We start from the raw sequence: 27942 nt of genomic DNA, 5'->3' as shown, positions 1-27942 counted from the left end.
GATTTCATTCTATTTTATTAAAGAAAACCAAGTGAGTGAAAAGTGAGTTATACTCAATAGAGAATTCTACATTCTCAGAATTATTATTTTATTCCAGTACAAGTTGGGGATTTAGATAGCTTGGATATACAATATTCTGGTCTATTAAAATTTATGCCATTTAAATTCAAAAGAAACTCTTGGTGTTTTGAGATTTAAAATATTTAAATTGTCAATCTATTAAATTATTCATTTGTTTTTGTTTTGAAATTTGAATAAACATGTTGCATTTTCATTTTTAAAGTATTATAAATTAAACTGTTTAAATATTAAAATCTCTCAACAAACCTAGAATATTCCTGAGGATAAGGAGACGAATACCACGTCTGAATTTCATATTTTCCAAATTCAATCACAGTTGGATGTCTTGTTTGAACATCTGTTGGCAATATATTTTGTCCAATTACCTAAAAAAATATTAAGAAGTATAAATAAAAACATTCATAATTTTGGTTTAGAAAAATTAAAAATTCAATAACACTCCACAAAGTTTTTAATATTAATTAAATTTTTGTAGAATTTTCAAAAATTAAAAAAGTCAAGACTAATTAAATCCTTCCATAAATAAACTTACTTTCATAGCAGCTTCCTGAGCCTTTCTAAATAATAAAATATCTTTTTCACTCACTCCCCGTAATTGTTGTTTTGGTGGAAGAGAGAATAAATCATCTAATTAGAAAAATAAATCATAATATATAATATTCTTCACATACACTTTACATGTTAATTTCAAAATAAAAATTTATTATCCTATTACCTATGATGTGAAATTTATTATTACTGATTAATAATTTAATATATATTTTAGGGAAAAAATTGTAACAGACATTAGATAATTAAGAAATATGAATTTAAATTATATTAACTCATAAAATTTACACAATTTATATAATTGTAATTTATCACTATTAAGAAAAATCATTTATGTTTTAATAATCATTAAAAATTATATAATTAAAAAATTTTATATTAGTAGACTTATATTTAATAAATATAAATTTCTATTAACATTTTGAATAATCTATTGTACAGCTTTGTAGAAACACTACACAAATAATATAAATTAAAATAAAATCCTAATTACAATATTAATGATAAATTAATACAATTAAGACAACTAAGATATATTTTCCATTCTAAAATTTTTGAATCCAGAATCAATTTAAAGCAATAAATAGTATAACTTTATCTACTAAGTGTTGACAATTTTATGTTATTTGTTATTCTAGTCTATTTTCAAACCATAAATAAATCATTGGTTTACAAATGTGGGTCATAACCCCAGGGAATCACAAGATGATCCTTATTATGCCACAAAAGTGAGAGAAAGAACTTTCCAAGCATTCAATATAAAGAGTAAATAAACCTAAATGAGGGGATATATTTGTTCAGCACAGCATTTACATGATGAACATTTAATGTGCCTTTGATAGTTAAAACAACCAGCACAGAAGGCAACAATGTAAATCATTTTATCTTTAAAATAAGAAACTTTTTTTATTTAAACATCAACAACAAATACTTACATAATACTATATATACATTAAAAATATTCTACAGCATTATAAGAGAAAATGATTTTTGATTATAAATATTATATTGACTATTAATAAAATTAACTTTAAATTACACAAAATATATACAGGTATATTATAATTAATTTCATAACTTCATTTCAGTATATCATTTCAGTTTGAAAAATACAAAAAAATAAAGTTTGTCCTTGAAATAAATCTGTTATATTCATTAAGTATTTCTAACCTGTTAAATGAAAGAAGCAATAACCTAATTCAAGGTTTGCATAATCATAGATTTTTCTCTTTCACTTTATTATTCTGAACAAACAAAAACTGAATAACCTCAAAGAGAATGAAATATAAATTTATTGATCTTGTTTAGCTTGTAAATAGTCAGATTTTGTTGCTATGTAAAATTAACCAAAAACATTAACAACAATATTTATTGTATCAGTTAAATCATAATTTATTCTACAAATTACTGAGTAGTTTAAAATAAGTAACTTTGATTTGACACAACATAACAGCACTTTCTGCACTGAAACAGCAATTTTCTATATAACTAAATGTTATTGACTCTGCAAGTTGATCATAGTTACATTTTAATGCAAAATGAAAATAATGCTTAAATAAATAGAAATTTCTAGTAGTATTAGAATTTCACATAAAAAATTATTTTATTATTTTAATATTATTTCTAAAATTAAATGTTTTTTNATTAAGTAATGAATGAAATTATCTAAGTGAAACACAGAAATTTGTTTCATTATGCTGATGGAAAATGTCTGACTGCTTCTCTGTTCTTACATATTTGCTTTCCTGACTGTTATGGATATAACATGGGAAAGTATTGTAATTGTGTCATATTTGAACCCCTGGGTTTTTTGAAAATTCAATATTTTGAGATCTCTTGAACACAAAAAAATGGGGGCAATTCTGTGTATGTGTGTGTTGGTGTTTAGTTTTTTAATATCTCAGATAGGAGTGAAGATTAAGAAATGAAATTTAGCATGATAACTCATATATAAGAAGCATTGATGCTATTAAATTTTGGTGGTTAATGGTCGAGGGGATGGGAAGATAGAGGGGATCATGTGTCATATCTTGAGTGGGATCAGACTTAATGAAAATTTTACTCATTGGCATTTATAATTTTGAAAAATTCATTTCTATTCTCAAAGTTAAGCCTTTTTGCCTTTTATAATAATTAATATTATTAAAGTTATTTTGTAATAACATCTCATAACAGATGGCAGCATGCAGTTTTATTTTAAATAATTATTAGCCAAAATAAATAAAAATATGCATCTAGTAGACTTTGTTCTAGCAAATTCTTCTAAAAACATGGGTGGTGAGTTACATAACTTTTGGCAAATGGAGTCCGAAGAAAGTGCTTGTTGCAAACTTTTCCCAGTGAAGCTGGGAAATTTATGCAACTTTCTGCTGGGTTTTTGTGATCTAGTAATTAACAGATACCAAGGATGTGAAATCAAAGGGTTTCAATCTTTAATTTTCATACTGTGTATCATATTTAAATTTGTCAATTCTTGCTAACCTTTCATTTAATTTAAACATTGTTCTTAAAATTATTCAGAAATTATTGCAAAAGGTATAATTTTCTATAACAATACAACAAACTTTTTTTTTTAACTCCTACAGGAAAACAATAACAATTATCTACACAATGCTGCATGACTTGTGCTTCTTCAACAGCTGCTTAACGAGTAATAAATTCTTTTAAAAGAAGACTAATAAAAATAATGTAATTAGTCTCAACTGAACTTTAGTGTTTCAGGAGTAGCATATCTTTGTCATGTGTTTAATGCATTGAAAAGTTATTTTATGTAAACTGTGAATATTTTTATAATGACTCTTTCCTAGGATAATTTATTATTAATGAACAGAACATGTAATTCAATTAATAAAACTAATTTTAGTGCTATAAATTCTATTTAAAAAAAATACATAAACACCTATTCTTGGAAAAGTAGAACAAATAAACCTATTGGAATGATGGAATTCAGAAAATTAAGTAGCTTTCCATTCTGATATTAATAAATTAACTTACAGTAATTATTAATAAAGAATATTTATTAATATGAAATTCCATTTAAGTTTCTACAAAATCTCATTTCTTTTTTTCTTCTTCTTATAAAACTGAAGTAAAATTGAAAAATGGAATTTTTATATAAAGTAGAAGAAATTTTGACAATTCAGAATACATAATCTTTTTTTTTGAAGTTTTGTAAATTTAAGTAAAACTTTATAAGATAATAATAGAGCATAATAATTTAAATAGTACTGCAAGTTATAAATATTTTTTTATAATGAAATTATAAAGTAGCTATATAAATTTCATATAGTATCTGATGTATTGAAATATAAAATTTAATGAAGCATTATAATGTTAAACAGGTCATTATAACTTCAAATAAAAAACTGATAAAACTCAAAAACTGATTTGAATTGAGTTTAAAACTTTTAAAAAGGTTAAACATAACTTCTTACAGAATATTTTACATTAACATAATACATTAAAATGAATTTTAATTTATATGCCTAAAAAAATTTAATTGAAAAACTGAAAATACAAATTGAATAAAAATTAATAATTCAAATTTGTTCTTAACATCTTATGAATATATTTAACAGCTATTTATTTTTCTAATATTATTTTTCTAAATATAACTAGATTTCAAATTTTTTGGATAATCAAAAAATTGAATTCTTGTAACAGTAGATCTTGAACTTTTTAAAATATAAATTAAAATTATATAAATACAAATAGTATCCTATAAACTAGAGTACAACTTTATAAATTTATATAAAATTGTTTAAAAATATATACAGTTTTGATTGTATAAAAATGTTCATAAATCAAGACATATCATAATGTAATTTATTTTAAATAAAATTTATATAACTAATATCTTATTGAAAAGTACATTTATAGTAAGTTAATGATGTTACAAATTCAAATAAAATACTGTTAATTTCAAATGTAGTATTAAGATTTTATTTTATTCTCTAAGTTTTTTTTTTATTTGAACCTTTATGATTTCTGGATATTTAAAATTTCAAATAAATTTAAATTGCTTTTATTATATTTAAGTTTCATTTGACTTTATGAATATATGTGAGTTTAAATTGTTAAAAATAAATATTCAAGTATTTCTATTCAAGTAAGGTTAATAACCTTAAAAAGAATTTTATAAATCAAAAATATATAGATGAACATTTTTTTTTATAAAGTCAAATCTATAGTCATCCCATTTAAGTTAAAGTAATATTTAAAACTAGAATAAATGTGTATTTCATAACTTATTCAAAAACATCATTATTTTATTTTATATCTTTTAAAACTGGATGTATAATTAATTCTTTGTGATGTCAAGATATAAATTTTATTCGCACATAATCCCTCTAGATTTCTAAAAATAACCTTTTGCTAGAGTAATCAATAACGCCAAATGTTAAAACATCATATGTCTAATAATATTTTACAGTGAGAGGGAAAGATATAGACGGGAAAAAATCAACCTTATAATAAAAATAAAAAATAAAAAAAATATTCCAGATAGAATGAACTTGACACCAATGAATGTGGTCAACTTCAATAGAACGAACGATAACCGTTTTCGTGAGAGGGAACATTGGGGTGAGAAACAGCAAAATGAGGGCATAGTTTATAGCGCAGATGTCGCAATATCCCTTTTTTCGACCCCCCTTCCCTCGGGCACCTGGGGTTGTTAGTTGTGCTAGTTGAAGCCGATGTGCAGCTGCCCTGGCCAGACTGACTCATTGCCAATTCGGGGCACGCTTTTCTGTAAAGCGGCTGGAAGATCGTAATGATATGCTCCGTCGTGATTCTTGGCTGTTCCTCTACGGCGCAAACCCAACGCTAACGGAGATGTCACGATGCACGTGGCTTAAAAATACATCCGAACAGGAAGTGAAAATGAATTTTACTGAACGAAACTCTAACTCCTTCGTATAAACAAACCTCGTAAGTCGATAATAAAAAATTGCCACGTCCTTTTCGCCGACAAACATCTGCTCCGTGGCGAGTTTGAGCAACGTGACCGGTTCATCACCAGTTTATGGTACAAGAACCGAGTAATTTGTTGTAGATATCGTATCATCTAACGCTTCAACAGTAAGGGAAAAAAGTTTTCTAAACGGTATTTATCATTAAACATTGGCGAATATATTCGCTAAACGAGAGAAACACGTGTCGTATGATTTAGCAAAACCTAGCCCGTTTCGTTAAAACATTTCTTACAAGATAAGGGATTATATACGTAATTTTTCTAGTGCTGAGAATATGACAGATGCGCATCTGGAATACATTAAAAGTAAAAAAAATGAAAAAATGTAACATTTTTCTTCGTTTAGTACGTGTACTTTTCCAATTGCGACTCGTCAACAAACAACAGTTGGCGTAGTACAGAGTGTACAGGGAGGTTTACCCACCGTAAAAAGACTACCCAGGGGACAAAGGAAACCCCGCGGACCCAGACAGCAGGTGGTGCCCACCGTTCACTAAACATCCGCAAACAGTATTCCCAATTATTCTGATACAACTACAGGGGTGGTACTAGGGGGCTGTCATATTTATGATCCCAGTAACAAATGTGTGAGTCAGGATTTCCGGATAGTCATCCAGCAAGCGTTAATGTTTGTCAGAGAGAGAGGGGGGAAATAATAAAAAAAATACTTCAACTATCCTACCGTATCTAAATATCGTGAAATAATGTTGTAAACCCACCTACAACTCATTGTAGATCGAGATTTAGGACAATGCCTGATAATTGGCAACCGTAGGACGGCCATAGAAAATTTTCTCACATTAACATTCAAGTACAGTACGAGCCGAGATTACGTGAGGAAGTAATACATTTCTCGAGTATAGTAATTATGACGATGATGATGATTTTCAAAAATTACTCAATTTGTCACTGCGTCTAGGTTATAAAAGTCTATTTAAGTACGTAAATAATTAATTAAAAAATATAATATCAATAAATATATGTTTTTATTGCCCCCACACACATTAAATCTATCTAATTTGCAATAAAAATAACGGTTAAAAATTTTAAAAATCGGAAGTTCTAGCGACGCGATTAAATTTGATAAGTAATTGTTTCATGGTAAAGTCACTAAAAAACAATATTGTTTAACTTTTAAAAAAAATAGTACAAAGCACAGAGAGAGAGGAAAAAAAAAGGATTGAAAATCTTATTTTCCACTTAAATGTCTGCAAACCATCTCTGGATATAATGATGTTCTTCACAAAATTCATTTATCACGTATACTCATCTAAAAGTCGATGACTCAGCGAGAGTCGCATCGCTAAACTTTCAAGGATCTTTGCCTAAAAACATTTTCCTCTATTTGTTGTCATTTGATTATCTACTGATGTGTTGCTACCTTGCTAAAATTACCTCTTGCAATATCTCTGAATAATAATAATAATAATTGAAAATACTTATCAATAGCAGATCTTAATTATCCTAATGGAATGAAAATTCGGTTGGGATGGTGATTTTATTAAATTTCTATCTGTTAAATGGCGACTCTGTTCTTTCTAGGTCTATACTAGACAATTCTATTGGCAAAGATCTGTTCTGAATATTATCGTCACCACTGCATGTCTCCAAATGGAAGATTAGAATTTTTACTTGTAAAAATGATTTTTCCCCCTAATTTTTTTCTTGGAAAGTAACTACTTATTAAATTTAAATGTCTTAAGATATTACGTATTTTATAAAGTGAAAGGTATATTTAAACACTTGTCAAATTAAAAAAAGCACAATTAATACAAATTATTGTAAAAGTTAAATAAAGATTTTGCTAAGTTCACAATTAAATCAAATTCTAATTTAAGCCAAAATGCAGAATTTAAAATTACATAATGAAATAAAAATTTAAGAAAAAGTATAACATATGAAAAAATTGAAGTTTAAAAATAAAATCAATGATAACAAAAACAAAATAATTAATGTATCTATATTGTGAAAAACTATAAACAATTTACATGTTAATCACTAATACTGAACTTTGTTTTTATGCATTAATAATTTTTAATTTTCCATTTCATATTGAAATTATTTTTGATGAACAATTTCTTTAATAACCAAAAACTCTACTTTAATTGTAAAATCCTTTAAAATGATGATAGCTTCTGTTAATGATTAATTTAATAAATTATTTACAAATTAAACACAATTTTTTGCCTGTACCAAATGCATTTATTTTGAAAGCAGTCTTTAAGATATTGAAAATAAGTGTGAATGCATTTTTGTAGCTCTTAAAATAATTACTTTTATCTTACCAAAAATTTAAAAATTACCAGACCAACTGTTTGAATTCATATGCTTTTTGAAATTTTCTAACTATTTTCTATAACATATTTAAACATATTTAATAAATTAAATACATTTATAGAAATTTATTTTCTGTAATATACTTTTTTTTTTTTAATCTAATACAATAAAATGTAAGTTAAAAAATTAACAACACAACACACACATCATATACTAACACTTTGATTAGATCGATATTAACATATGAAAATATAGATAAAAATTTATTTTGAAGTATACATTTAACATTAATTATTAGATTAATAAAATTTAAAAACACTGATTAAATAAATTTTTTAAACCAGAATTTAAACTATAAATAAATTCATAGAAAATATTTACAATAAAACATTATATATACTTATTATATAATTTTACAATTTTAAAATTGGTTTTTTCATTAATTCCATATTATTAATTCACACATTATAAAATGTTACAGTAATAAATTATAATGACTTAAATAGCAAATAAAAGTGTAATTATGAACTTACCATAAAATCTATAACATTTTTTCATCTTTTTGTAGGATGTATCCATTGAAGGATTTGACAAAGCAGAATCAGTATTTGCATTTGACACAGCTGGCAAATGATTTGATGATGAGTGTAATGGACTTAGATTTGAAGCTGCCTGAATAGGTGAAGAAGATTTCTTTTGTGGTCCTTGAGATGATGTTGGTGTAGCAGAAAACTGTGAGGAAGGATGAACATTAAGTTGTGTGGTGTTAATTGTATTTTCTTCTTTGGGAGGATTTCCTGATGTCATGGATTTTGTCTTTTCAGTCAAAGGCTGTACCATTGTTGTTTGAGGTATGCCTTTTTTGGCTCCTTGAGAAAGACCAGATGACACTGTAACTATATCACTAACACTGTCCGTGGACAGAGCTTTCCGCAACCGTTTTGGAGGAGCATAATTGGGTGCAGTCGTTTTATCACGTTTTCGAGAATCACTAGGTGTAGTATAAAGATGAGAAAGTCCATCGAAAAGACTCTTTAACTGTCCACTACCTCCATGTTTCAATGAAGTTTCTGATAATGACGTAGACGCTGATGAAGAAGAAGAAGTACTTGACGATGACATTGATGATATGAAAGAAGGTGGACTAAGCCTTAATAATGACTGATTATTTAATCCACAAGATGAAGATATGGATAATTGGCACAGTTCTTGAGATTTATTGTTAGTTGTAGAGATTTTGATATTTGCAATATCTTTTTCTGGTAACAATTGTCCATTTTTTCGCCTTAATGTTTGATCTTCGGGTTTTTGGATAGATTGTTGATGATTGATACTGGCCACTGAAGTTGATGGTTCATCAGTGCTAACAACTCTACTCTTTCTTTTGTTTGATGGAGTGAAAAATTTACTGAGGCCATCAATTAGACCCTTTGGTTTACAAGGAAGTGATGAATTATTTAATATTACTGATATTTGGTTTGGCATTTCATTATTGGATACATCATTTATGGAATCTTTACTATCAGAAAGTTTTATTCCATCATCAGTGGAAGATTGAGAAGATGAAGAAAATGGTGTAGTACCATTACAAGGAACATTTGATGATATTTGTTCTTCTTCTGATTTTCTTTTATCACCACTAACTTGCTTCTGTGAAATTCGGGAACCAGATGGTCTGAAAATAAAATAATTGAATTGAATAATTTTTCTTAACTGAGCCTATAAAAATAATTTAAGAATATTTTCTTTTTACACAGTACCGGACCAAATGTCCAGCAAGCTTTGGACCAGAAGAGGTTGATTTCTACATTTTCTAGTTCTCTTGACAAAGTCTAAATTTATACTTAAAATATAAAATAAAAAGTAAAAAACTAAAGAACAAAACTATTTTTAACACATCATATGCCAGTAGCTACACTGGAACTGGTGTTGTGCAACATATACTGTACACCATGGAAAACAAAACAAAGTAGCCACACAGCAAACTACATTGGTACTGCAACCTACCAAATTCAAAACAAGCCATTTTCTGGTAATTCCAGATTTCTGGTCCAGTACTGTATACTGAAATTCATTCTCACACTGTTATAGAATAAAATTCTATAATAGTGTGAGAATGAATATCAGTTCTTATTTTAAGCTGCTAATTATAAAATATTATTAATAAAAACACATTTAATGTTTTACAACTATATAATCTATAAACAAGTAAATTAAAACATTAATTTCAAAATATCATATTCATATATTTTTATATCAAAGTTTTAATTTCTGTGTCCAATGGGATTCTCTTAGAAATTATTGATCAATGATTATGATCAATCAATAATTTCTAAAAGAAATTAATCAGAATTACCATAATTTGTATATTTTACTACATCATAAAGATTTGATTTATTAAAATTGGGGCAATTTTTTAGCAAAGCTAACCTACTTTGAACTATTTATAAGTATATTCTGCTAAAAATTTTAAATGAATTAAACAGCTTTTAAAAACAATTTCTCTCTTTGAAAATGTTTCATTTTTGTTTGATGTGTAAATTTTAACAAGCAAATAACATCTTTTTTTCAAGTTTAAAAATATAAACTTTTTGTTTAAATATTTACTTTAATTAGTAATATTTAAATGCAGTTCACTTGTTTAATGGATAAAGACTTATTAACTGTGATTGTGAAATAATAATAATAATAATAATAACAACATAATAATAACAATTACAGACACTAAACATATCTACAATTAAAAACAGATTATTTATTGCAAATAGATTTTGTTATTTAATCATTATTAACTTGATTAACTAAATTACTTTTGAATTAAAGAGAGAAAATAAATTTCATTGATTAAAATTATTTCATTATAATTTTATCATTTCATTTTAGTAATTTTTTTTGTTAATTTTGAATTAAAATTTAACTACCTTAAGAGTTTTAATTTAGATAATAAAAAAATTACAATTATATTTGTTTAACATTTTTAACAAAATTTTAATCAATTTATATCCAATTCTAACTATTTGAAAATTTTAAAATTAATTTTTGTACTTGTTAACATATCTATTCAATTTATTGTTAAGCATTAACTTTTTAGATTTTTATGTCTTTTTTACTTACATATTTTTTTCAGTGAAAAAGTAATATTTTAAATATATTAAATAATTTGATTTCTTAGTATTTGATTCTTATAATTGCTGAATTGTTTTTCTCTTAGTTTTATATAAAAATTACACTTCTAATTTATATATTTTATCCTATTTATTGTTCATTGTTCACTTTACAAATTTCATTTACTTTTTAATTGTAAATTAAAATGTAGTCCAAATTATTAATGTTCCTTAACTGTTATTTATCCATTCAATTATTATGTAGATTAAATGGGCATATATTTATTTTTGATGTGTGATAATTAGCTTTATAACAAGGAATCTATTATTGAGTTTCTTGTTTACTTCAACATTCAAGAATAATTCACAAAGATATTTTTTAAAAACTTCTTTAAATACATATAATCAATTTCTGTAATTGTAAACAACAAAACTGAAGTTTAATATTCTTCATTTTGCATATTTATAAATAAATTTATTAGAAAGAGAGAATAATAATAGTATATATTCAAATGATTAATGGCAATTATAAACTATATTAATATCTATCTAAGAGTCCTGAATTAAACACACAAAAAAAGTTAATTAAAATTATTGATTAAATGATTAAAATTTCACTTTTATTAGATATTCTATCAATTCCGTTAGAAATTATTTTTGTTTCTTAAATATGATCATGCATAATTAGACAAAATATTTCATTAGGATAATATAATATCATTATATACATAATAAGTTTATACTGTGTAAAGTTAGCATGATAAATAAGTAAATTATCATTCTAACCTTTGGTGTGTGGAATTTTTGAAATCACTATGAGTTTGATCACAGATAGAGAGAGGATGTAATCTGTAAGAGTAAATTCAGTATTATTATTATTTAAAGTTCTCTGAATAATTAATTTTAAAAATACACTTAAATTACCTAATAAATTACAACTAATAAACTTATACTAACCCTTTACATGAGGATGTTCCTAAATTTAGTTTGCTATTGCTGCGTTTTTTGTAGCGTTGCTTCACACTGACTGCCATTTCATGGACATATTTTGACCGTTTCTTTTTTAATCTATTTCTTTTCACACAAGACTTACAACTCCAATAACCTAAAATGTAAAACATAAAAAAGTTATTTTCTAAAGATTATACNCGACCTTCATCACCTTTTTCTTTGGTTGAATGGCAATTTTCTTCTAAGACCGATCGACCTGACTTTTACTACTATATACCGACAATAATTACAATAAAAATATTACAACAAAAAATACAAAAAAAAAATTTTAAAGGAAAAAAACTAATGGCTCCTTTTAATGGCTCCACTTCATTCATGTAAAATTATTATTTAATTTCTGAAAATGCCATTTGAAGCTTTTGTTATAATACAGAAAGTAACAGTTTGTAATTATACTTTCTTTTATGTACTATTAAACATATTTCTATAATAAAGTTACGAGTCAAAATCTTTTAGAATGAAATCCTGATGGAAATAATATTAATTCTGAACCAAATTTAATGCTAAAATAATCTAATCTCTTATTTAACAATGTAACAGATTCTTTAGAATAAAAGCATAATTCTTTGACCATCATCCAAATCCATGGATCAAAAGTTATCAATATGATATATTTCATTTGTAATATCTTATTCAGTTTGATTTATAAATTAATTACCTTTTGGCATTTTAGTCAAAGGTGGCTTTAAGCAACCCATATGAAACCCTTGATCACAGGCATCACAGAACAACAAGTTTTCCTATAATAAAGATACATAATATATTAATCAATCATGTTTAAAATACTACAATCAATAGGAAAATGGATAAAAGTGATTACTTCAAATTATTTACAAAACAGTTTCTAATTTAATATTGATGAACGTAAATTAATGTTTATGTGATAATTTGTTCAAAAATAAAATTTTATTTGTAACTTAAAAACAAAATATCTCTTTTACATATTTTGGTAACATATAAATAATATTTATAAATAACATTAATAATAATTCTAAATTACTCACAGCTTGATCCCTTCTGTGACAAAATGTGCAAGTTTTGCATTCAATACATTGCCACCTTGTATTCTGTATCTGAGCTGTCAGCTCAGCTGAATATTTTAAACAGGAAGGATGGCCTAAAAAAAATAGTATTATTATTATTACTAGCAATTCTCAGAAAAAAAGAAACAAAATTTTAAAACATCAAGTACTAGAAGATTTTATATAAATACATACATATATGCATATGTACTGTACTGTACATATGATTATTGATTACACTTACATCTTTTTATTCTTAGATATCATTTTTTTTTACATATAAACTTGCTTTTATATTATTGTTATTATTTTATTTAATACTCCATTCTAGATTAATATTTGAACAACCATTTTAGCCATATGTTACAGTTATGAATTATGTATTTATTGTATGCATCACATAACAGCAGATATTCATATAATCACTGAAGTAGAAAGATCACCTAGAACATTCATAATAAATACTTTTTGACATCTGCCTTTTAGAATAAGTGGTGTTAATTTTGCAAATCTCATGTAAATAAAAAATTTATAATGGATGTAAAATTTGAATTGTTAATATAAGCAATCAACAAATGCAGAATTCATTTAAAATATTTTTAAATAATCTATTTCTATCTTTACATTAAATTAATAAATAATTTAAAATTCTTTTTTTTTGTTTTTATTTACATATTTCATAATTTAGATATGATTAAGATTTTTGTGTATTCATTACTTTTCTACATTCTTTTGCTTAAACTAAAAAAAAAATATGTAAAATTATATTATTTGTGTGTGTATTTTTTTTCTTAATATTTACCATCATACAAAAACATTAATAAAATCAATTAATTATCAAGTAATTACTCATTTACTTTAAAAAAATCCATTGAGATTCTGCTTTCTTTTTATTTTTAATATATTTTCATAGCATATATAAAATTTTTTTGCAAATGTTATCTCATTTTTCTCTTTTTTTCTTTATTGAATTTATCATAGCTTTTGTAAATATTAATCAGATTTTATCCTAAAGGAAAAAAGATTAAATTTTAAATATTAAAAAATAAATAAATTTGTTTCTCAAACATGTACTTTTTTTTTTTACTTTTTCATTTTTAAATTTACTCTATTGCAGAATTTATTTTTAAACTACCTATTAAAAACGTTTGTTTACAATCCTCAATGATTTTTATTAATTTGATAAACAATTCTCTGAAAGAAAAAGTAGCATGAAAAATCAATACATATAAACCCATCTTCTAAAATATCTCTATGAAAATTTATTTATAGATCCGAAAAGAATTAAAAAATAAAAAAATAAAAAAGCAAGCTATCTTTCTTACCACTGTTGCCACAATCAACACAAGATAACAGTTCTTCAGAAACTCCATTTCTATTGCTACTAGCAGTACCTTGACAAAAACTACATATCGGAATTTGGGAAACCTTCTTCTGAAATATAAAATGCTTAATTTTATTCTTTTTTAGATTTTTAAAGCTTCATAAAAACTTTAATATTCAACCTTTTTAATTTTCTTAAATAAATTAAATTNAAACTGTAATTAATATCCAGAAATTAAAACAAATGAGTAAAAGTTAATCTTCAGTCATTATCCATTAATTAATACTTATTATTTACATAAATATTTTACAAAGAAATTAAAAATTTATTTTAATAAAATTATTATTTAATTTCTGAATATGCCATTTGAAGCTTTTGTTATAATACAGAAAGTAACAGTTTGTAATTATACTTTCTTTTATGTACTATTAAACATATTTCTATAATAAAGTTACGAGTCAAAATCTTTTAGAATGAAATCCTGATGGAAATAATATTAATTCTGAACCAAATTTAATGCTAAAATAATCTAATCTCTTATTTAACAATGTAACAGATTCTTTAGAATAAAAGCATAATTCTTTGACCATCATCCAAATCCATGGATCAAAAGTTATCAATATGATATATTTCATTTGTAATATCTTATTCAGTTTGATTTATAAATTAATTACCTTTTGGCATTTTAGTCAAAGGTGGCTTTAAGCAACCCATATGAAACCCTTGATCACAGGCATCACAGAACAACAAGTTTTCCTATAATAAAGATACATAATATATTAATCAATCATGTTTAAAATACTACAATCAATAGGAAAATGGATAAAAGTGATTACTTCAAATTATTTACAAAACAGTTTCTAATTTAATATTGATGAACGTAAATTAATGTTTATGTGATAATTTGTTCAAAAATAAAATTTTATTTGTAACTTAAAAACAAAATATCTCTTTTACATATTTTGGTAACATATAAATAATATTTATAAATAACATTAATAATAATTCTAAATTACTCACAGCTTGATCCCTTCTGTGACAAAATGTGCAAGTTTTGCATTCAATACATTGCCACCTTGTATTCTGTATCTGAGCTGTCAGCTCAGCTGAATATTTTAAACAGGAAGGATGGCCTAAAAAAAATAGTATTATTATTATTACTAGCAATTCTCAGAAAAAAAGAAACAAAATTTTAAAACATCAAGTACTAGAAGATTTTATATAAATACATACATATATGCATATGTACTGTACTGTACATATGATTATTGATTACACTTACATCTTTTTATTCTTAGATATCATTTTTTTTTACATATAAACTTGCTTTTATATTATTGTTATTATTTTATTTAATACTCCATTCTAGATTAATATTTGAACAACCATTTTAGCCATATGTTACAGTTATGAATTATGTATTTATTGTATGCATCACATAACAGCAGATATTCATATAATCACTGAAGTAGAAAGATCACCTAGAACATTCATAATAAATACTTTTTGACATCTGCCTTTTAGAATAAGTGGTGTTAATTTTGCAAATCTCATGTAAATAAAAAATTTATAATGGATGTAAAATTTGAATTGTTAATATAAGCAATCAACAAATGCAGAATTCATTTAAAATATTTTTAAATAATCTATTTCTATCTTTACATTAAATTAATAAATAATTTAAAATTCTTTTTTTTTGTTTTTATTTACATATTTCATAATTTAGATATGATTAAGATTTTTGTGTATTCATTACTTTTCTACATTCTTTTGCTTAAACTAAAAAAAAAATATGTAAAATTATATTATTTGTGTGTGTATTTTTTTTCTTAATATTTACCATCATACAAAAACATTAATAAAATCAATTAATTATCAAGTAATTACTCATTTACTTTAAAAAAATCCATTGAGATTCTGCTTTCTTTTTATTTTTAATATATTTTCATAGCATATATAAAATTTTTTTGCAAATGTTATCTCATTTTTCTCTTTTTTTCTTTATTGAATTTATCATAGCTTTTGTAAATATTAATCAGATTTTATCCTAAAGGAAAAAAGATTAAATTTTAAATATTAAAAAATAAATAAATTTGTTTCTCAAACATGTACTTTTTTTTTTTACTTTTTCATTTTTAAATTTACTCTATTGCAGAATTTATTTTTAAACTACCTATTAAAAACGTTTGTTTACAATCCTCAATGATTTTTATTAATTTGATAAACAATTCTCTGAAAGAAAAAGTAGCATGAAAAATCAATACATATAAACCCATCTTCTAAAATATCTCTATGAAAATTTATTTATAGATCCGAAAAGAATTAAAAAATAAAAAAATAAAAAAGCAAGCTATCTTTCTTACCACTGTTGCCACAATCAACACAAGATAACAGTTCTTCAGAAACTCCATTTCTATTGCTACTAGCAGTACCTTGACAAAAACTACATATCGGAATTTGGGAAACCTTCTTCTGAAATATAAAATGCTTAATTTTATTCTTTTTTAGATTTTTAAAGCTTCATAAAAACTTTAATATTCAACCTTTTTAATTTTCTTAAATAAATTAAATTTATTATTTATTAAAAAGAAAGAAAGAAAATTTTTCTTATATATATATTTTTTTTTTCCCAAGCACAGTTACATAATATTTACTTTGATAACTGGATAAGGAATTAAACAGCGATAAAAATGTTACAAAATTCTAAAAATACTTTGAGATAAAAAGGAAATGAGTAGAATTTTCACAATATTATTTTTATATTATTAATAGTGATCTTTGTTGGCAGTTTACATTTATAACTGAAATCTTTCTATTTGGAAAACAGTATAAAACATAATTAAACGTCTACTTATAAAATATTCTAGTTACTTTACTAAAATCCCAAAAAAAAATATTTAAAAACTATACAGTGAATTATCAACACACAAAAAAATGTTTTTTTTTATTTTTAACGATCTTGTCACTCATTTATAAAATAATTTTTATGATGTATTCAAAATATATAATCTTAATTGACTCATTAAATACTCCGTTACAAAGCATTTAAAGCTTATTGTTTAAAATATCCTCAAACATGATGCACGACATAAACAACTAACCAATCTACAAAGCATACAAAAATGTACAGGAAGTTTATTGCAAAATCTTCCTTTATTATTACAGATCTTTGTACTCTCATAAAATAATTTTTACAAGTATTCACGATATAAAAATCTAATATACTTGTTAAAAATTCAGTTACAAATCTGTGATTTTTGTTGTTAAAAATATTCTCAACTTGTTAAAAATATTCTCAACAAAAATCTGTGATTTTTGTTGTTAAAAATATTCATAGTTAAGGGGAGATTTAAGTGGTTTTTAATAATATGATAATTTTTATTTTTATTGAACACTGAGACCTCGTAAATAGTTTTTAACTAATTATCCACAACTTAAAAGAATAACATGTTTAATAATAGATTCAATCTTAATGTTTAAAATATCAGCACACGCGACAATTAGCCAATTTCCCAAATCCTAAAAACGTATACAGGAAGTTTGTTGCAAAACTCATTTTTTGTTGCCACTGATCTTTGTTCATTCTGCCATTTATAAATGATCTTCACGAGTCATTGGCAAGTAGAAAACACCTTTTTTACATACGGATGTTTAACCAAAAAAAAATAATGCACAATAAAATTTTTATTATTAAAAATTATCTTGAGACTTCAGAGGTAACGTTTAAAAAAATTTTTTTAATCTAATTTGTATCAAACTACAATAAAATTTAGACCGTTAAGTTAAAATAAAATTAATTTAACGAGTAACAAGACTCGTCTCTTCACCATTATAGTGGAGTTAAACGATTGATTTTTATTTTTTTATTCTTATCGATCTTTGATTAAACAATAATTTTAGAAGATAGTAATATGTAATAATTTATTTATTAAATAAATTGTAATTTTATTATACATTTAAAACTTTTCCATTATAATATATATCTTATTATACGTTTCCGCATCGAGTTTTAAATAAGAAAAGTACAAACTTTATCGTTAACTAAGCATAAAATGATTATATATATGTGTGCGCTTTTTTATTATATTATCAAGCATGTAGCTATTACTCAGTTAAAAAAAAAATTATCGAAAAAAACAGAGCTTTAATAGAAAGTTTTGATCTTATTTGTCAGAGCGACCCTCCCTTTCAATCAATTTAAATCCACTAAATTCGTAATCGTTCCAATTGCTTAACCACCCAAAGCACAAAGGGGAGTGCCAGCGCTAATGTTCCTTCTCAAATCTCTGTAAATATGTCTGGCGAACTGTTGGAGCGTCAAACAAAAACACACAGGAAAAGAAGACGAAAAAAAATTCCTCCTTCCATTCATTAATCCGCGGGCTCTTATACCAGTCGGGCCTCCGCCCAATCTTCGCCCCACACAGATAGCTTTAACGGTCAGCTCAATGATCCCCGCGGGAAGAATAAAAATAGTTTGTACAGTGACGACGTCATTAATTTCACTCCAGCAGACCGTGCCGAGTGCAGCGATACCCCACGTGGACGTAATTTACTGGTGTTTTTCCACGCACAAACGAAATCAACTACCAGATGTATGCAGAGCTAGAGGTCGGCATTCATCTCCCATCCCATCACACCGAGTCGAAAATGATATCCGGGAAGAATGGCTAAGGAAGAGAGGGGAGGGGGAAAAAAGCGCTATTTATTCGTCAACTGGAGGGGTTTTAAACGGCGCGACTGCACTACACTCGCCGCATCATCCGGTGTATTATGCGCAGCAATCTGTACCACGGTGGGGGACACCCTCCACAAATCCTGCAACATATCCATTAGCCGAGCCAGTTCCTTCACGAAAATCAATAAAGGCCGGTGGTGGGACTGAAGTCAGTCGCTTTCCCTCCTCCCACAGACCGCAATGTAGCCTTGGCTATACTCGACCGGTAGCTACGGTATCTACGCTGCAACTTGTTTTATTTATTACGCAACTCGACTATCTTTTGCAGCACCGAGCGGGGACTTTTGAGGCCAACCAGGTACCGAGTCGACTCTCGCTTGTTGTCTGTCAACGCCAGAGCGAACGACCTTTATTGATTTTTCTCGCGCTCGCACACAGTTCAGAGAGAGAGACGGGGAAAGCGAGAGGGGTGAGACAGTGACTGGAACGCGTGTGCAATCTCGCCCGGCTAGTTGTCGCTAGACGCGGTTGAGAAGCAGCAGCAGCAGCAGCGGGGGAAAGAATGAAAGAAAGAAGAAAAAAAAATTCAATACTTTCCCTGCCCTCGCCGTTATGCAGAACGGTGGTCTCTCTCTAAACAGGCTTTGTCTGCTGGTGGCGAAAATTCTTGATTGTTATTATTGTAGAGTAACTGGCGAAAAATAAGGGGTGCCCTATAACACGTAATGGGATAAAATAGAAGTATCCTGTAACCCATAACATCAAAAACACAATGCTATACTATCATAATGATGGTAAACTGCGCATATTTCTAATAGAATTTTTTTATACCTCATAATGACAAAAAATGTATAAACTCTATAATGTAGTAGTAAAAAAAATACGATATATAATGATTTATAATTTATAAAAGCATGGCCATGTTTACAATTGCGAAAATTAAAAAACTGCATTTTCCATAAGTATTGCTCGGAAGAGAATGTTGCCAAATAACAGTAAACTCAATGCCCAAATGACCGGCAATCTGGTGTAACGAATTTCATGACGTAGAAAAAAAAAGACGAAATCGATGTGGCGAGGAGGACAAAATTTCTTCCTTCTATAAATACCCTCCTGTGGAGGAAGTCACGGTAGAAAGAGACCACGACTAGACTATCTGCGCCCAAGAGGCCGGCGAATTCCAAAAGTCGCCTTTAGGCACGGAAACATATCGCCATGGCAGAACCTTAACCGGTGTTGTCTTACACTCAATTACGATCGGTAACTGTAGATCATGCCGGAGGGAGGCCGTATTCGGTCTAGAATGCAAACTTTAAACAGAAAAGAAACGTGGAGAGAGGCGGACGGGGAATCATTGACATTTCATCAGTCCGGTAATACGGTCCACATCACGTGCACCACGCACACCCAACTTTTCTATGCAGCCTCATTCATCAATGCCACGTTCGTCTGTACACGCTAACATCCACCGGTGGGTGAGGAGACGTCGGTCGAAAATGAGACACATTTCCTAAATGCTAAGTTTGTTTAACCGCCATCACCCCCGAACGATGCGAACTGGAGGATTTTTTTAATGTTATGATTTATGTTCAGCGTTTAGTACGATCGCCATTTTTTAACTATCAGAAAATAATGTTATTAAAAAAAAAGTGAAGATTGTGTGACGTACGAGAATCGTTTCGATGGGAATGCAGCCAATATGTCTCCCGTTTAGAGAGCGTTGATTTCACGGAGATAAGGGAAAATCAATAGAGCTCGGGGTGAGTGGATAGGTAGGTAGGTGAGCTAGAGACATACGCATTCATCACAAAACGGGTTTCGAGAAGTGGAAAGCGGCAAATACTATCGATTCATCTGGGATTTGACCCCTAGTCTAGTCCAAACTCCCTCCTGACCGTCTTTCATCCCCTTAACAATAAGCAGTCACGTTAGGTCACTGTAATGGCGCGTCGTATTGAAGACGGACATGATCCATCATCGACCCAACGACGACGTATGAAGTGACTGGTTGCGTTAAATTGCTGCTTTTTTTTTCGTGCCCCCTTCTAACTCCTCCCGGCAATTCGCAGTAATTACGAAGTAGCAGTTGATAAGTAAGCATGGATTTCGATTGAAAATGATTTGGAACACTGATTGGATTCATCTTCTTTAAACATTAAAATGGTCGAAACGTGTTCGCAATTCTTATTACGTATTAAGAAAATGACGATTCCCTTTACTTTTTAAATGGTAAAGGCAGACGTCGTTTCTCTTAATATTTATTTGATCCTTCTCTTTACTTTTTCAAATGGGGGATCATTTACTTCGTGTTTGCCTCCTTAAAAATAAGGGGGGGCTCATTTTCTTATTACTTCTTTGATATTTTACTCTTTAAAAAGGTAAAGGGGTTTCGTTTTCCTACGATCGATTTGGACTTTTCCCTTTTAAAAAATAGGAATTTTATATATTCTTATGGTGTTCTTAATATTTTTCTTCAAAAAAAAAAAATAGAAAACAATGATGACCTAACTTTTAAAAAAGAAAATCCTACAATAAATAGCAAGAAAACAATGCTCTTTAATTTTGAAGATTGGGATATCAAATTCACAGAGTTCCTTTATTTTTTAGAAAGAAATACCAAACTCTCTCTAAAAAAATGACACTTTTAAACAAGAAAATATTAATTATGTAAGAAAAAATGCTAAAAGGAATGCTATTAAACATATACTAACACATGGAAGGTATTTTTTAAATAGAATAATAAGAAACAAATGAAACCGTTTATTTATTTAAATAAGAACAAACAATAAAAAAAGAATCATTTCTTTTAAAAGCAATAATTTTATTTTTGTGTTATTTTTTATATATACAAATACCCATAAATGCTCTTATTTTCAAAAAATAAAGGATATCATCATCTTATTATCGCAGTTTTCTTGATACTTTTAAAAAAGTGAGGGACATCATTTTCTTACTATCTCAACACTTAGTCGATATCCCTTTACAAAAAAGGGTATCAATTTTCTTACTATCACTATTTATTCGATTCCTCTCTACTTTCCCCTTCTAACAACCATCAAGAAACTGATTGAAAATTTACCTAGTTGCTACCGTACAAAAAAAATTACCCCCCCCCTCTAGTTCACACGACGCTTCTCTTTACACCCCGGTAGCTAAACAAATTCCCAATCGTATTGCGATGAGAGTAAATAGATATTTCATAAAATCGCGAAGACATTTTAATTCGTTAAAAATAAACGAGTTCGAAAAACGCTAAATTAATTTTACGAGTGCAGAAAGAAGATGAAGGCGGGAGGGAAAGAAGGGAAAGAAAGTGATTTAAATTTTTGAAAAACCGTCTGTAGCACCTGGTGAAAGACAGACATGGGCGGCGAGATTGTTATTCTCAGTAAAGTCGTAATAGCATTGTGCGATGAAACACGACCGCTTACAATATAATTGAACATCTTTCCAAACAAAGGAATACTGATTCTGTACATTTATTTCGCTGGTACTCTTGTCAAGACATTTGGACGTTGACCAACTACCGTAAGTGGTGCAACAAAAGAAAATGCAGGAATTCTATCATCGATTTGAATGTTCTTGTGATCTCGTTTCAACAAAGCAGTTTGACCTCAATCTAACCAGCCAATTGAGCCCTTTACCAGTTATTTCGACATTTTTCCCCGAAAGAGAATTAAATAATATTCACCTCTTTTAAATATGAAAAGAGATGTCGGAGGGCCGGATGGGGGTGGAACAGAGCAATTAGAGATCTGGTCGAGTCTGGAAATAAATCTCCGACGGCAAAACGGCAGTCAGAAAGAATGATTTTCGGTTAGTTTTGGCCACCCTACCAATGTCTGCTCATCGTCATTTCGGAACGAGCTTGTATAAAAGTTGATGGCTCGAGTCCAGAAAACATGCTATTTCCTGCAAACTCTTCCAAATTGTTGTCATGCACATACCATCGAAACGCTCACGCTCGTCGCTTCGTTTAACGGAATGAAAACAAAAATAAATTTTCCGACAGGGGATAGTAAAAAATAGAATATCCATATATGAATAAAGTATCTTGTTTAAGAAGGCATAAAAGGTAGCTAGCTAAAGAGCTGCTGCTAAACGTTAGGCAAGAGGGACAATGGAAGGGGGGACGAGATAGAGCAAATATACGGAGGCGATAGTAAAAATCGATTGTCCGGCACGGAAGCAACAATCACGATATGCATGTGAGTCACAGAGGGGGAGGAAACGGCGATTTACACGACACACCCAGTTACCCTAACACAGAAGAGGTTTCGATTGGCGCTTGGGTGCCGACAAGACAAGCCAAGCGTCTACTAACCAAGGTCGTAAGGACAACAAGAATGAGGGGGAGAAAAACTAATAATGCCAGCATTAAAGGGAACGTTAGTGGGTGACATTCCGGGTATTCTTGTCAATGGCAGATACCTAATTAGTGGGGAGAGTTTTTGCACCGGTCGACGCGCCGTACAATGAACTCCAACCTTAGCATGCACGAGAATAGAAAACACTGCTGTTGTCTTGCCAAAGACGCACACTTTTATCTATTTGAAAGAACAGAAGAGGTGTAGATTATTTTTAAAAAACCGGGGGTGCAAGTACAATAAAAAAACAAACATTAAATACCTTGCTAAACTGCATTTATTAAAAAACAAAAGTAGAATTCCGTGAATCGCGCTCTCGAGTGGCATTACTAGGAATTGATGTCAGGCGAGTAACGAATTTCGCAACATCTAATCAGTGGCTTTTCTTTCTGATAAACCATCTCCAGTTACACAGTGACAAACAATGGAGTCTATCCTATAAGCGAGCGAATCGTTATCAGTTAATCTTCAGCGCTAAGTTTGGCAATACTCATTAATCCGTCTCTGTGCAGATGCTCATACAACAGGCTTATATCTCGTCTGCGTAGAAAAATAAAGTAGGGGAGAAAAAACTGACTCGGTATGATGATTTATTGCGCGACTAAAGTTTCAGGGTCGTCTAAACAGGAGGTCCCGCAGGTGAAAGTCATTCTGACGACCTTCATCACCTTTTTCTTTGGTTGAATGGCAATTTTCTTCTAAGACCGATCGACCTGACTTTTACTACTATATACCGACAATAATTACAATAAAAATATTACAACAAAAAATACAAAAAAAAAATTTTAAAGGAAAAAAACTAATGGCTCCTTTTAATGGCTCCACTTCATTCATGCCAAACTGCATCATTTCCAATAACATCAAATTATTTCTACTTTTATTACTCTCAGCCTATTTCAAGTCTATGAATATTTATTTATTCAAAAAAAATTAAATAATTATATATGTATATAAACATATACATATTATTTCTTTTTAAAAATGCTATATGTAACTTTTCTGACTTTATTTAATTAACTAATTAATTTTTAATTTTGCCACCTAATTTAAAAAAGAAAAAAATTAGTTGCAAAGTTAACATTTTTAAGTTCATTAAAATTATATTTATATATATACAAACAGACTCTCTATAAATTATAATTGCAACTAATGCAAATTATCTACTCAGCTGGATAAATATATTATGTCTACCATCCTCAAATTATTAATTTTTGGAAGAGCATGTTGCCTGGTTGTTAAAATGGCATTAAAATGACAACCTCAGTAAAATTTAAATGATTAACTGGGATTCTCTTTAAAATAATAAAAGGAACTACTATGTGATAAACTGGAAATTAATGTGTTTGAGTTCTTTGCACCTTTATATGATAGTAATCGCTCTAACTTCTAAGCAAAAATTCAGAGATTACTTTAAAAACCATCATTCATTTTTGTCAGTGAAAAATTATGGGTCTTGCCTAAATTATGTATTCACAAACCTGACTCAAATAAAGATTGTAAAATTTATATCAAATCTGATGTATTTCTGTAATATTTCATAAAATTTTTACTGATTTTTTTTTTATTTAGTAGAAAAAAATCATCTCATTTCATATTCAGTCTATTTCTTTGTCCCAAGAAACAATCAATATATAAATATATTTATACAAGGTAGATATATCATATACATACTCCATTTTTTATGTATAGAATAAAAAATATATATATAAATATAGATTTAAGGAATTTTATTTGAATTTAACTTAATTAAATTTTGTAGAAAAGAAATGCTCATTTATTATTCAAATGATAAATTATAAACAAATCAAACTGTAAATTTATTCACTTTCTCATTTATAAACACATAAAAAAAATATTGAAAATTATTAATTAAAATCTCCTTGCTTGATTTTTGTTTGATTCCTCTACCGGCTTTATTGATGACATCAGTTTAGAGTTAACCATCTGTAGGTTAATGCTTGTGGAATGACAATGATATACAAACAAAATATTTTCATTTTTTAACTTATTTAAAATCCAACTGAATTTAATTCTTTCTTTTTGAATAATAAGCTTAAAATTAATATTTTAATTGTTAAAATATTTTTAACTAGAGAGAATTATTAATTAGTTGAAAAATTTTTAAATTTATTCTGGCACATGCATGTTTATTATTTTATGATTAGATATTAAATGATTATTTTTTTCTTTTTTGATCATCTTACTTACCTTATGATGCAAAAAATTAGAAGTTGCTCTATTTCCACTACAGGACTGTGTGTTATTAGATTCTGTTTTACATTTCTGCCCATTTTCTGAATTTTCTCCAATAAAATTTGCACCTTTTTTATTGCACCTATACCAGCGACCATCCTGAATTAAATGACCACTGGCAATAGCTTTCTTGGCAGCTATTTGGAGTTGTTTAGTGAAGTCTACACCTGATGCTATCTGAAGATTGTGGGTTTGTTTTATATATTTTTCTATTGAACGCAAAGTAGATCCACCGGATTCACCAAGCTCTCTTACAGCTTTCTGAAACAACTTGAACACATCTGTATTCCTTGTCACTTTAACAGTGCGGCTTTTCAGCTCGGACATCCGAGTGGGGTCTTTGTAGGAACACATTCCCTTGTTGAAAACCTATTTCAGGATTTTTTTTTTAATATATTGACAGAATTGGCAAGGAAAATATTTAAGATCTATTAAATTTTATTTCTATTTTTAATTGAATTATTAAAATAGGATTATAGATAACATTTTTTTATTTTATAAGAAATGTTTAGAAAATTAATTTCTTTTTTCTTTTATTGTAATATAATTGCTGATGAAAATATAACAAGACAAATATTCTAGAACGCATATTGGTTAATGAATTCAAAGATAAAATTCATTTAAAATTGATTTAAAAATAAAGTACTTTCTTTAAAACATGTTTCTAATGGCATAAAATTTTAAATATTAAATAAAGTAATGCAAGTAAATCATTATTTTAATAATGTATATATATAAATTTCTAATAATGAAACTTTACTATTATAGTACAAATAAATAAATAAATAATAAAATATGTATATAGTCTGATAACATCTCACTTTCCTGTAATTATATTTTTATATCTCTATTAATCAATTATCAATACAATACTTGAGTGCAATTTAAAATTAACCTTGTGTATATTTACATAAAAATAAAAGCTGTTTTACTGGCTAAACATGCAATCAACTTATATTTAATAATAATGAATCATTACATGCTTGATACTAAATCAAACTGCGCTTTGTAATTGATAACTATGACACACATTATCTGCATTTATTGTATTGTAATTTTAATTTCCGATAAATATTCTATATATATTTATAGTAAAAACACAACAAAAGAAAGTAATCAATACATTTCCCAAACATTAAAAAAATTAGTAATAATTTTGTTTTTAATGTAATAATTTATTTACTAATTAGTATTAAAAAAAAATCAATCAATTATAGTTTTTGTATAATTTAATTGTTACTAATTCCTGTAATAACTATTCTGAAAAAATAGAACAACAAAATAAAAATAAAAAGAAGACGACATTTATGTTGTAGCAATACGATAAAATTTTCAGTTCTAAATAATTGATATCAAAATTAATTACATTATAATTTTTTATATTCATTAAATTTTTAAATTAATTCACATTTTATATTCATTATTCTGATAATGCATAATTCTTTCATATTAAAATAATTCATTTTCCAGAAACTGAAACTTTAAATAATTATTTATGAAAAGAGTTGCCATGAGGCAATGGAAAAAAGAAAAAAAAAATTATTGATTACTTGATAGCTTAATCAATAATTAATAACCTTGGAATTATTGCTTCCTAAAAATAATTCTTAAATTGATATAATTATGCACTTATCATAGCTATGAATGATCAATATTGTTGTAAATGGAAATAGCTTCTAGTATCATTAAACACAATGTATCTTGACACCAAAGAGGAAATAAACAGACATTGAATAAAACAACTAAAACAAAATAATTCTAAAACAGAAATAAATAAACAGTGCTTAAAATTATAATCTTACCTTAAGGATTGCACCATCAGATACAGCCAATTCAAGCTGCTCCACAAGTAAATCCTTGGTAACTTTATGACACTGACGTACTGCATTGCATATTCTGTCAAGTGATGGTCTTTGTTTTTGATGTTTAATTTTTCTAATAGCATCCAAAAACCATTTAACATACACAGGATTTGCATGCACTTGACTGGCCATGATGGCATTGCTTCTTGGAACTGCATTATCACAAACACAGCTGCGTATTTCACATTCCTTCATGGCTGTTCCCTATTTGAGGTCCAGTTCTTAATAAACACATATTGAAAATCAACATTGACCACAGTCTACAGCATCGACGACATTTTACCGAAACAGAAAACAACAAAAAAAAGTGGCAATCCGTAAGTCTGATTATTCCTAGATAAAACTATTTAATCCTGAGATAAGCTCATCACATGACAACACATCCCTGTAAGGAGAAAAAAATAATGAAAAATACAGTTATGTAATTGTAGAAGTATGC

The 27942-nt window shown here is 27.6% G+C and overlaps 1 protein-coding gene across 2 annotated transcripts; it reads right to left on the bottom strand.

Annotated features, from left to right (window-relative positions):
• LOC111642071 (histone acetyltransferase KAT6A-like) lies at positions 1 to 27942 on the bottom strand. 2 transcript variants are annotated; one of them, XM_023388343.1, is made up of 10 exons: positions 27444 to 27942; positions 25597 to 26010; positions 16707 to 16812; positions 15364 to 15476; positions 15018 to 15099; positions 11944 to 12091; positions 11773 to 11835; positions 8416 to 9557; positions 614 to 708; positions 1 to 446 (listed from the first exon to the last, which is right to left on the bottom strand). In XM_023388343.1, the coding sequence occupies exons 1-10, from the start codon at positions 27696 to 27698 to the stop codon at positions 309 to 311; spliced, it is 2556 nt and encodes an 851-aa protein (XP_023244111.1). In that variant the 5' UTR covers positions 27699 to 27942; the 3' UTR covers positions 1 to 308. The 2 variants fall into 2 exon arrangements, with proteins under 2 accessions (XP_023244111.1, XP_023244110.1); XM_023388342.1 differs by having other exon boundaries at positions 8 to 446; positions 16707 to 16815; positions 27444 to 27941.

The sequence above is a fragment of the Centruroides sculpturatus genome, unplaced genomic scaffold, assembly GCF_000671375.1.
Source record: "Centruroides sculpturatus isolate CEXI.00-Female unplaced genomic scaffold, Cexi_2.0 scaffold1479, whole genome shotgun sequence".
In the NCBI taxonomy this organism is placed as follows: Eukaryota; Metazoa; Arthropoda; class Arachnida; order Scorpiones; family Buthidae; genus Centruroides; species Centruroides sculpturatus.
Note: the sequence above shows the minus strand (reverse complement) of the source record. Positions and strands in the feature narration are given on the sequence as shown.